The sequence below is a fragment of the Diadema setosum genome, chromosome 21 (assembly GCF_964275005.1).
Source record: "Diadema setosum chromosome 21, eeDiaSeto1, whole genome shotgun sequence".
Taxonomy (NCBI): Eukaryota; Metazoa; Echinodermata; class Echinoidea; order Diadematoida; family Diadematidae; genus Diadema; species Diadema setosum.
In genome coordinates this window covers 20,380,084-20,392,832 of record NC_092705.1, presented here as the reverse complement: position 1 = coordinate 20,392,832, position 12,749 = coordinate 20,380,084, and the positions used below count along the sequence as shown (strand labels likewise).

At 36.7% G+C, this 12,749-nt stretch overlaps 1 protein-coding gene across 1 annotated transcript in view; it reads right to left on the bottom strand.

Moving 5' to 3' along the window:
* Positions 1-12,749, bottom strand: part of LOC140244386 (sucrase-isomaltase, intestinal-like) — a 57,124-nt gene that overhangs the window by 26,212 nt on the left and 18,163 nt on the right. Inside the window, 13 exon segments of the mRNA XM_072324024.1 lie at positions 2,049-2,219; positions 3,612-3,661; positions 4,583-4,671; positions 5,560-5,687; positions 6,293-6,349; positions 6,888-6,972; positions 7,939-8,087; positions 8,593-8,709; positions 9,184-9,218; positions 9,607-9,743; positions 10,293-10,416; positions 11,052-11,136; positions 12,226-12,339. Of these exon segments, the coding sequence (XP_072180125.1) occupies positions 2,049-2,219; positions 3,612-3,661; positions 4,583-4,671; positions 5,560-5,687; positions 6,293-6,349; positions 6,888-6,972; positions 7,939-8,087; positions 8,593-8,709; positions 9,184-9,218; positions 9,607-9,743; positions 10,293-10,416; positions 11,052-11,136; positions 12,226-12,339 (1,341 nt within the window).

Below are 12,749 nucleotides of genomic sequence, written 5' to 3'. Positions count from 1 at the left end.
AATAACAATCTTAAGTGACCCGGTGGAACACCGAGCCATCTTGCTAATGTTGAGCCCTAACTATAGGCATAAGACGCGATTCACCTGCACACTAATTCAAACTTCCTGTTGACAATTTACAAGGATGCCTTCTTTGAAGTCGCTCTTTTAAAATGTTGCAAGAAAATAAGTAAAATCCCTAGACTAACTTCACCACACCAACTACGCACAATTACTGAATGAATGCATACAATGAATCTAATAATATACACATGTATAATACAAAGTGACCCTGCAAACAATGTAACCTCTAGATCGGATATTTTAAGAGGTTATCTCAAGAGATTCTCACAATACACCTGTATTCTTGGAGATTTCACCAAGCTTTCAATTCGTCATTACGAGGTAAATTTGATGCTCAGCTTGTTCGAAGTTTTATTTAATAGTAATAATGTAATCACTGTTAGACAATGATGACGCTCCAAAAATGAAGTGAAGAAAATGCAAAGGCGCTACTAGCAGACGTCATTAACTATGAACCTCGAGGAAAAACCGGATTGAATGTTGAAGGCTCCCGTCAGTCCCGTATCCCTTATTAGGGAGCTTTAGATTTTAGACGCGCGGACGTTCAAAGGAAAAAAAAGAAAAAAACATGTTCTGAGCGTGCGCAGTAGCGCGCGTAAAGTCAATCTAGTTTTAGCTTGCGTCGCCTGAGTTTGTCACTACGCGTACTGGGGGTGTTTCATAAAGCTGTTCGTAAAGTTACGAACGACTTACGAGCGACTGGTGATCAGTTCTTGTGCTGAATTATGGAAATTCTGATAAGTATAGCACATGAGAATTGATCACCAGTTGCACGTAAGTTGTTCGTAACTTTACGAACAGCTTTATGAAACAGGCCCCTGGGCTATTTTCACGTCCGCACAGTTTGCGACGTAGAGAGCTTCTTCATGCACTGATCATAATAATGGGGGCGCGATTTTATTTTTTATACGTTGCGTCCCAGCGTAATCTAAAGCTACTTTTCCACACGACGCAGGGAGAGGAGAACGTCCAGCGCAAGCGTCGGCTCAAACGTCCGCGCGTCAAAATCTAAAGCTCCCTATTGACTTGGGGTATTTGGCTTCATGGCTCAGGAGAAATGTCTCCCACCAAGGTCCTATAGATTGTCTGAGTTATGGCGGTGGTGGTGGCGATAGCGTCGATGGTGATGGTGGTAGTGGTGGTGGTGGTGTGAGTGTGTGTGTGTAAAGTGTGATTGACGTTTATCATGCTGTTTCTAAACCCACTTTATGGTAAAAGGTGTCATCATGTCAAGCGCAAATCCGGATATGTTCAAAACCTGAAAGACATAAAAGGAAAGAGAGCATAAAGATGAGCACCTGTTAGAGATGTCATACATGCCTTGTGTGTCTATGTATGTGACAGAGACAGAAAGACAGACAGACAGACAAAGCGCAGCTAAAAATCATGCTTACTTTGGTAGACAGTAGAGGGCAAGGCTTTCACGAAAAAAAAAATAAAAATGAACTCAAAGTGAAATCTCATCATAGTTTTCCTCACGTGGTAAGTACCTTATAAACTCTCACAATTAAGAATATTGATAAAAAAAACCTTGGGAAAATAAAATATGATGTAGTTTCAAAAAACATCAGACGCAAACTGGGACTGGTTATGATGCTATTTCCCTTATATTCAATTCATTTCACCTCAATTCAATCCAATCTATTTTTTTGTCCATCCACAAGAAGCAACAAATGATACAAAACATGCATTTGTCAATTCATTTGAAAAAAAAATACAAATGATAAAATGTATTACAAAATACGGATATCTATACATCATGAAAACAATGCCCACTTTGCAATAGAAGCCAAGAATGAATAAATCGATGGAAAAAGAGTGATCTACTTATACGCAAAACTTGTAAAACGTAGGTCACTCGAAAAAAACAACAATATACAAATAACGATATCCCAAATTAACTTAACTATGTTCCATAAAAGCGTCTGAAATTGAAATACATTATGATGCTAATGGTATGTTATACATCCGTCTAACAAACATACCTTGGTGTTCTCGTTGTAATCAAAATCGAAAGTATCGATCATATCGGTCCCACTTGTTATCTCTATGTCAGTTCCGTTCACAAAGCTCGTTCCGTAGATACTGACATTGTCGAAATACAGGTTGTTTGGGTCGACGAAACCAGCCATCTCGATTGTCGCCGAGATAACTCCCTTTAAGAGAGTGTGGAAATGTAAGCAAAATAGCATAAGATAAAAACATGACTTGGCTTGCAGTGCATATCAAGAGTAGTATAGCAAATATACATAAGATTATGTTATGCATGTTTATACAGAGTAGAAATATACATATAAATGAATAAGTGAATAAATAAAATAAGAAATGAAAGAATGATTCGACAAATGAATAATATTATTTCACGTATAGGCCTTTTTTCTCTTCAAAACTCGTTTTACTTGTCTCTGCAATTTTTATACTGCAATCATAAAAAAATCACAATGAAGCAGAAAAAAAAAAAACCAGAAACTGCCCAGACAAGTAAAAGGTGACTTGAAGATAAAAAGAAAAATCATAGAAATTGCATTTGTTATAGGGGACAACACGGGTAAACGATCCCGAGTAAGTAATGAATATAAATCTCCATAAATCCTCACTATTGAACAATCTCTATGTTACCTATAATGCTTGTTCTGACATGTTTGAATAGATGATTAATTGTCATCGATATAGACAGATTTATTTTACATCTTGTGGTCTTGTTGTATATAGCCATTTATTCAAAACTGGTATAATGCATAATAATGTGATTAAATTGCAGTATTTTACTGTTACATGCGACAATGGTTAAGAATAAGATCTTTCGTCTCCAGCACTTTCTAACTCCTTTGCTTTGAATGACAACCCACTTCTTCTTCTTCTTCTTCTCTCTCTGTCTATATCAATCTTTCTCTCTATCTACCTATCATTATCTCTTCTCTCTATCTCTTTATACTTACTTTCCCCTCCCTGCAACCATGATTTCTAACTTTTTCTCTTGTTCCTTTCAGTTTATCTCACATATTATATTATATTTTCTTTTTTTCTCATTCTCACAAATATTATTTCGCTAAAACTTTAAAGCAGTACAAAGGCTTGGTTTGCTAGCTTATTTTCTTTCTCCCTTCTTCCTCAAGTCCCTCCACGACTCTCTCTATCTCTCCCTCTCTCTCTCTCTCTCTCTCTCTCTCCATTAGTCAAGGAGTATTGCACATCTCTTTGTCATTAGCGTGTGATGACCACCAAAGGCTTGGAAAATTTTCAGCACAGCTTTAACATTACTTGGATACAGTAAAGCATTTTGGTGTTAATGTAGTATAAAACTCCGATCGTATGTTTGAGATGTTTTCTCTTTTCTAATATATTTTACGTTAATATCAGCAGGAGCACATGTAACCTTAAAATATTAGTAGCAAAGATTTGACTCCAGACATATTCAGAATGTTCATTCATGATTTCAGCAATCAAGACTAACTGAGGAGGACATTCCTTGAACTAATAACATACTTTTCCCTTTTTTCGCTAGGTAAATGGTTTAATATCTGTGATAGAAAACAACAATAGAGTACCTCAGCTGCTGTAAAATCCAAGAGGCTGTATTCTCCATTTTCATAAGAATCTGTTTAGGGTGATAGAAGACAAAATAAATAAGGCTTGGTTAGAAACAGTAAAAGTTGACAATATAAAACGATCATGTTGGTATTTACTCGCTTGTTATTCTGTCGAGGTCGTTAAACGCATTGTAATGTACTGTACATATATACGCTTGCATTTCCGCCTAATATTATTAGTGAGTATTAATGTAAAAATCAAACAAACAAGCAAACAAATAAATCATTTGCGCGAATGAACGTTACAGTGTATTAGAAGTTAGCTATAGTAGAAGGTTTTCCACGTGCTTTCAAATATGAAGACCAATCAGATTTTGACACACTTTGGGATATGTGTCGACTGCTACCTTTGGCGAGGTTATTGAAATACTGCTCAAAGTGGACTGTTCTAAAACCAACACCAACCTCTCAGAGTGGAATGTTCTAGTACCAACAGTCACCTCTCAGAGAGGAATGTTCTAAAACCAGCACTCACCTCTCAGAGTGGAATGTTCTAGAACCAACACTCACCTCTCAGAGTGGAATGTTCTAAAACCAACACTCACCTCTCAGAGTGGAATGTTCTAAAACCAACCCTCACCTCTCAGAGTGGAATGTTCTAGAACCAACACTCACCTCTCAGAGAAGAATGTTCTAGAACCAATAGTTACCTCTAAGACGGGAATGCTCTAGAACCAACACTCACCTCTCAGAGGGAAATGTTCGAGAACCAACACTCACCTCTCAGAGTGGAATGTTCTAGAACCAACACTCACCTCTCAGAGGGGAATGTTCTAGAACCAACACTAACCTCTCAGAGAAGAAATTCTAGAATCAACAGTTACATCTAAGACGGGAATGCTCTAGAACCAACACTCACCTCTCAGAGGGGAATGTTCTAGAACCAACACTCACCTTTCAGAGGGGAATGTTCCAAAACCAACACTCACCTCTCTTCTCTCCATCGTCCCAGAACAGGGTTCCATTCGCCTCGTTGTTGTCATCGAGGGCTACAATCAGACCCAGCGGATTGAGACGGCTAGAGGAAGAGGTGGCACGCGGTTTATTGATTTCATCGCAAAATTATCTGTCTCATGAACTAAATCAGTAAATAAGAATGAGTTAATTAATACACAATTTTCTATGGAATCAATTATTGTAAGTGTACAAAGCTAAATATTTGTTGGTTCCTCAGAGTGCCCTAATCCTCTAAAAATGTTCCAATATCCATGATTAGATTTATCTCTTAATTAACTATACACTTATACTACCAAGGAGGTACTGTACTGAGGCAAGTTGGATCCCCTAGTACCTCCTTTCTACTTACTACTACGCGCGTGTTCCTACTGTTACAAGACATAGGTTTGCGCACACATTGGCCCGAATTCTCGATGGTGGTACAAATGAAACCATGGTTTAAACTATGAACAAAAACCGTGGTGCGCCAAGTGTCGCACGGAATATGTCAAAAAAAAAAATAGAAGGCCACATTATTACATTTATTAACAAGAGTACTGTGAACAGCCATATTAACATTAATCGTGATAACATTATCACCGTACATGCAAAATCCAAATCTGTACTCAGACTTACTCAACCTCAACAGACACACACTGGATCGCATTTCTTCAGGGTAGAGCGATATAGATGATAATGAAATAACATTTCTAAGCCAAACATCTCCCGAAGGATCTCTGTCACAAAAAGTCCCGTTCTCAATAATTTGTGATTTTCTTCCAAGTTTTAAAGACGTCACCATCTTTATAGGCAACCACCAATTCACGCTTTTCAGGGTATTTTCGGAAGTCTTCCCATCAAAGCTCAGTCAATGACGACATTTATCGTTGGCAATATTCATGACCGCATTTTTCAATGTGAATCTTTTGCCAATCATCTTTAATCTTAGCGACACCTCAAGTCTGCTCACCTGTAAACCGTAGTGTTGGCTGGATGTTGTGTGGGTATGATGTAGCCTCCTCGTACGTGGAGGTGAATGACCTCCATTGGGGCTAGGAGGACTGACAATTTACCCCTTTCCTCCTCCATCTCTTGGCCCTGCCACAAAATCCAAATAGGCCTATCAGTTCAAATGGGGTACCAGCGATATATACAATACATTTCTTATGGTATGTTAAGATTGGCTTTATATAAATGGTACAACAATGTACAAGGAGTTGCATGTGAAGTGTCAAAAGCAAATGAAATAAATAGTTCCACCAGGTCAACATGGTCAATGTACCGTTTTATGCTCCTTTATAGCAAAAAGTAAAGGTCATAACTGAGATAGATGTGTGAGATGTTCGTTTGTCAAAAATTATTCGTGATCACGATCATATCCAGTAACGATAACTGATATGGGTGTTTGTACGTATATGTTAATATATAAAAGAAATCTTATTGTCTTTTTTATTAATCAATATTTCGCACTCAGTTTGAATTATGCCAGTTATCAGTATTATTTGTATAATAGTAGTATAACTACTATCACTATCAACAATAATGCATGAAATGTTCACAATGTTGCCAATGTAATTTAGGCTGTTTTAGGGGTAATTTGAATGACATATCAAAAGCACAAAAAAAAAAGATAAGATTTTAGTGAAAAGTGAAATAAACTTGCTTCAATATAAAATGCCATGCCTGTGCCAACCTATACTTACGGTGTAATAGTCGTACCATCGTGCGTCGGGAAAGTACACTTCCACTGTAGTTTCGCCCTTAAATGATCAAGTATGCCAATACAAGTCATCACATTCAACCTGCTAATTTCATAGGATTACAAAAATCCATCTTTTTGAACTTTTCCGAACTTGTTGAAGTTGTTATTTTTGAAACTTTTCTAGTTCAAAACGTTTCGATATTATATTCAAATGAAGTGAAAGTTTAACATGAACTGCAAGCTCGGCTAGACTAGACTATAAGTTAGGTGCAATTTGGTATATACGTAGAGCTCTTTGATTCTGTCCCCTATCAAGCTGTAATAACCCTTTCCTTACTACTGGCATTGACTATGCTAGTACAAACACTATGTGGGAAATTACAATAAATAGTTCGAAAGAACATAAACTCATAACATCAATAGTATTTCATAATCACATCATTACATAATATTATATTGCATCCAACCAACAACTTTATACATGCAGAGACCTTCAAAACAAATGTAAAGGAAATTGCAATTGTTAGAATATAGTTTAATGTACCCATTATTTACAGATGAAATTTGGTAGATATCTACAAATTTGAAAGTCTTACTTCCTCGAGAACAGGAGAAATCATAAAACACGGTCCCCATAGAAACTGGCGGTCGATATCATACGTGTTTTTATCCATTGTAAACCTGGGCATGGCGAAGGGAAAAAAAGAAGACATTACGATACGTAATGCACACTGTACACTTGATGAACATGTAGCTATAAACAGACGCAACGGTTTGACGATTTGGAAAAACATTTACATTACAAGTAATATTCTCGTTAAATTGTTTTACTGGTTTGCTTGTTTTTTTTTTCTTACGAAAAATTGAAATATGTTAAACTAAATGCATCTATTGTACTTAAGGAAAGATACGAATTTATCACGAAAACAAATAACTATTGTTACTGCTTAATCGCCAAATATTTCATGATTTTTTTTTTAACAAAGTAATTTCTTAAAGAAATGTTGTAATCTTTTTGTAATGTTATCATGATGACTGCACTAATCTCATTGAAAAATCTAGCAGTATTCAAAGTATACAAGATATATTTTCGGTGTAAGAAACAAAGCAAACTGAAGCTATGAAAAACGTCAAATTCAAATAATTGTGAATGAGAATAAAACACTAAGGATTTTCATCAAAAATTCTTCGAATTTTCGCAAAAAAAAAAGGAAATTTGTTCTCACGTGAATAGAATTGTGGATGAAAAAAAAAAAATCGTCTCCCAGAGGTTGTAAACAAAATAGGTCAATATGATTCAGCATGAGACATAATCGTAAGATGATGTGATAATCTGTATTCCAAAAGTGATATAGGTCTATGAAACCTTGGTAGCCTCTATTACAGTTTTAGCGCTGCTCGTCCAAAGAGCTCTGGTTGTTCCGATACCCCAGTTTGGAATAGCAGCTACCAATATTTACTGTATTATTCTAGGGTCACGAAGATATCGTTGGTAAAACATCCCGTCAAAAGAGGCTCCCGCGCAGGAATCGACCTCGGAAACTTGTTTAAGACACCAGTGTCCTCCCCTCTATGATTCCAGGGAGGAAAGACTCACCTACCTGGAAAAACACAACCGTTCCAAAGGAGACTATACTAAGAACTTACTCATTCAGCAGCGGTCTGACGACTGTGGCACTGCTTGCATGTGCTTCGTAGAACAGCGTGTAAAGGAAAGGTAGAAGTCGATACCGATGCAATAATATGTCACGTGACATATCGGCCATTTCCACGCTGAAAGCTGTAGGATGTTGAGGCTTTCCAAGAAAACAAATAAAAAACAAAGCGAAACAACAAAAAAAAAAATATAGAAAACATTAATGACAGAGAACTACTGCTTTCGTGTGATTCTTTCTTTCTTCAAAGAAGTAATGTTTCTTCTAGACTCTGGAACTAGATGAATTTATATTCTTAGTTATATAAGCTTTATCATCATTACTTGTAAATACTTAAAGAATAAACTCAAATAAAAGGCTGGAGTTGAAATGTAAATGCATTTTCCACTTTCGACAGGAGTTTGTTATGGAAGACCGGCAGCAACCAACAAAACATAAAAACCCAATCACACTATTACACCGACAGTGAGCAATGAGTGTCCATTCATTAAATATCATGAGGGCCAAAATTAATGCAAACCGAACATTACAAAAGTATTACAGCTGTGGTCGAACGATAGCACTACAGTTGTACAAAGAAAGTGGTCCTTACAATTGAATAGTAACACTAGAGACAGACTACCTACTGATCCAGATTTATACTTACTATCATACCGTTTCCGTTGTGATTACGAGCAAACGGATAGAATGCCCCGACCTGCATCCATCGCCAGCACATCTCCTCGGTCGTGTTGAACCAGAATCCACATATATCAGCTCCAATCTGTTTGTAATTCAGTAAATAGAAACGATTTAATGGAAAAAAAACATTCAATGTTTACCACGTGTTTTGTTCTCTTTACTTCGTATCACTGTCAGCAAAACTAACCCAATAGGCCCACTCTCTTGAATGCTTTCATTACATCATAATACCAATCAAGTTATATTTCAGCCATGACGTTTACATCACTAAAATTCCTAACAGTTCCAAACTAAAAAACAAACAAACAAAAAAGCAGTAATTTCTACTTTAATAGGGTGTCAGAAAGGGAATGTAGCAAGTGTTAACGATTTACAGGTAAGTACGTGTGTACGTGTGTGTTCGCGTGTATCTGTGTGTCTGTCTATTTGGGTGTGGCTGTGTAGTGTTTACACTAAAGAAAAAGTAATAAAATCAAGTCATGAAAATTTTCTCACAAGAGAAGAAATTGATAATTATTATTTCATATCATAGAGAACAAAAGCAATCAAAACTTACGTATGGAAAGCCAAACATGTTGAATTCAAACATGCCTGAAAGAGAACAAATATACAGTTGATTAAGATTACAATTACAAATTTACAATGATATAAAACTGTCATTGATGCAAGTCATAATGATAAAACCTTTAATGTATTTTTAATTCTACAAAAGAACCATGCTGACATGACAATCACAGCAATTCATCTTTCGATTAATTTTTAAAACTGTATTTGAATAAAATTACTGAAGTTCCAATGATATGGTTCAATCTTTTCTTGGAACATCCAGGCCTACAGGGACGGGTCTACAGAGGGAGGTGAGGGGAGCGTCAGATGCTTAAATGCTTGCGAAATAAGATAGTTACAACTCTTGTAAAACATTTTTAGAATTATGTATATTATGATACGTAGAGACCATATAAGACGCAGTTTGAATTACCCACAATGCTCCACCAGATTTGCTCTCAGAAGCTCTGATTGTCTCCCAGCCAGTGTTGTGCGTACTTGCCCGTGCCTGCGAATGAGGACCTGGTCAGCGCCATGCTACGTTTGTCCGGAAAAACTGTCTTCAGTGTCCTATGCATTAACAATACACATAAAGAACAATTTTTAGATCCCACAGAAATCATGAGCAATGATAGGCAGTACAGGCGGTTTGAAATCTACTGGCTACTTTGACGTCTATATAACAACTGTATGAAGTACGATTTTCTTCTTTTCCGTCCAAGATGAAGAAGTATCGACAAGTATATTTTGAGAGCATAGAAGCCCCAGGCCCTTCAGAATGGAAAATCATTTTTAAGCCACCTGTCAGGACTATATTACTTCTAGTTACATACCCTGGAAATATTCTGCAGTATCATGCAGTCACTACAGGGCTATGTTTTAGGTGATTAATTCTGTTGTATATCAAGTTTTGAGGATAGCAAAACGTGATACATGATGTGTTAGAAACGAAAAAGTGGAATATAGAAAGATGTATAGCAGAGAACTTTAGCAGTATTTTTTGTTTCTTCGTTTTGAGCAGAAAACAAATTTAGATATTACCGTTTGTTGTGTACACTTTAGAACTTTGCAAATATTTGGTTTGATAACTCGGTCCAGGGTCGACAGTAGTATACTAACTGGAAAGTCATCTCACTCATGGTGTGGCCGTATAGACTGTGTTGGTCGTAATGTGCACCCCCGTAGTGCTGGGCATCCATACACAGTGTCTTGGTAAAAATCTGTCCATCATCTATCAATATGTCTGAATAAAGGTAGATAAACAAAATAAAGTGCTTCATTGGCTTCATGAATACTTTTGTTCATCAATTTCTTTGTTATGTATATATACTGCATGTGAGAACATTACTCCCTCTATATACAGCCAAGCATGTTGCTGTATAAGAGGCCGAGTCTTATGTAGCCCTACATGTCCCCCAATCTCATTCAGTACTCTTACAATTATTATTGATATCAGTGTTTATGTTCAAATCGAAATAAGGAAAATGTACCCCAAAATGGAAATGTATAGAACTTTCTTCATCTTTCCCTTACTTTTATAAAGATGTCAAAATCCTTTCTGATTATGATATATATACAACGTAATTCTCACGGCATTGCCATTGATAACAGCACTGACTGCACATCTGTAGCTGTATTTGGCACTATTGATCCAAGATAGAACATACTTTGTATCTTATTGGTGACTTATTGTGACGCGTAGTTTGAAACACCCACTCTTATGCACAAGTATTAAAGCACAGTCTTTTAATCAAACAGTTATTACACTTTACATTTATTGCTACCTTACATGTATACACTTCATGCGATTTAAAGAGATGCATTCTAACTTTCGTGATCGCAAAATAGAGAAGTACAATAAGAATTAAGTTCGCTTACTTGGCATGTAAGGCGGATAGTTCCACTGGTTTTGTCGGCACCCATCAATAGATCCCGGAATAAAGTTCGATGGCTCGTTCATGTCCTTTAAAGAAAAAAATTAATCGGGCATTCAGCATGAAAGCCAATCTCGCGTGTCCTGTCATTAAATGCATTGTTTTACCACTTGCAGATGAAATAAAAACCCAACATTAGCTTTAGTGCTTCAAAATAGTTCTAAAATGTGAGTTAGTGATATAAACAACCAGTGTAAAAAAAGTTAATCAGTATAATCAATGGAAAGTATAGTTAAATATACAAGATCTGAACAATAGTGATGATAACATTATTCAGGTGTGAATTTCTTCACTTTGTCTCCCTCTACAAACGAAATTTGTTAGGATCGCAACTGCTGATCTGTAAATTAACAAACATGTCTGAAAAAAAAAAAGAACCAGTGGGACTCGAACCTGTCATCGGATCTACTGCTTTCTGGGCAGTGACACTACCACCAGGCTGTCCCTGGTTACAGATCAGCAATTGCGATCTTAACAAATCTCATTTGTAGAGGGATACAAATTGAAGAAACTCACACCTGAACCTTCATCCCTCTGAATAATAACTTGCTTTCATCTAATAAAATTATTTCTAGACTGAACCGTCTACAGTAATGGTTTAGTGAGAAAAATAGTGACATCTCCTTATATTTTGTTTTGGGCTTAATTGCAAGCCAAGGATGTTTTGTGATGCATCAAAATGTGATAGCTTGATTTTTTTTTAATCATTGCTCCCGATGGTAAACAGTACCTTTAACTTTTTTCAGTGTCATGGACTTTGGACAGTTTTTACAATGCTGTATTTCTGTGCCAATCAGCAGAGTAATCAAAGGATTAATCAGTGACATATACTAGTACCACTTAATTTGACATTATTAAGCAAGCCTACCAGTAGGGTCATTCAGCTTCAAACATTTCATTTCTGATATATTGAAGAAAAAACAAAAACAAATCAAGACATGGAAGCAGTAATGTGTTTCTGAGCTTACCTTCCCTAAAAGATTGGCCATAGGGAGGGGAAAAAAAAGGGAGGGGAGTGGTTACGGAACTCCTTCAATAATGATCTTGAAAAAAAAAATGTAAAAGGCATTGCAAATATCTTTCTGAGACATACATCAGAGGGTAATAAATGCACTTACAATCCAAAGCGCGTCATATGGGATGACGTCATGAAATTCCGCGCAGAGGTCAGTCCACCACTCCTGCGCATTGGGATTGGTGAAGTCCGGATACACGCTGTCGCCTGGCCACACCTAATGTCAGGTGATAATACAGTCAGTAACAATGGTCAAGGCATGGAATTGCTAAGTTTAATTTCAGAAGCTAACAAGAGCAATTCGACCGCCCCCCCCCCAAGCGTTGTGCACAGTCAACAAGAAACATTATTACTGGACTTATATCTAGTAGAGTTGACGACCAGAAAATGGCCTCTTGGTTACAGCTACATTTTAGTTTGGGTGGCTAATTACAGCAATTCGATCGGTGTGCACACAGTCAACTGAGAGGAACTCACTTCCCAGGCAATTACTATATCTGTAATAAGAACTTAGCCTTTCATTTACATTTTGATGTTATCTTACCATCCATTTAATTTTGGACAACCAATTGTTGATCTATTTCTGTCACTCTTACGTTATTAACGACAGATATTCTAGAGTGACAT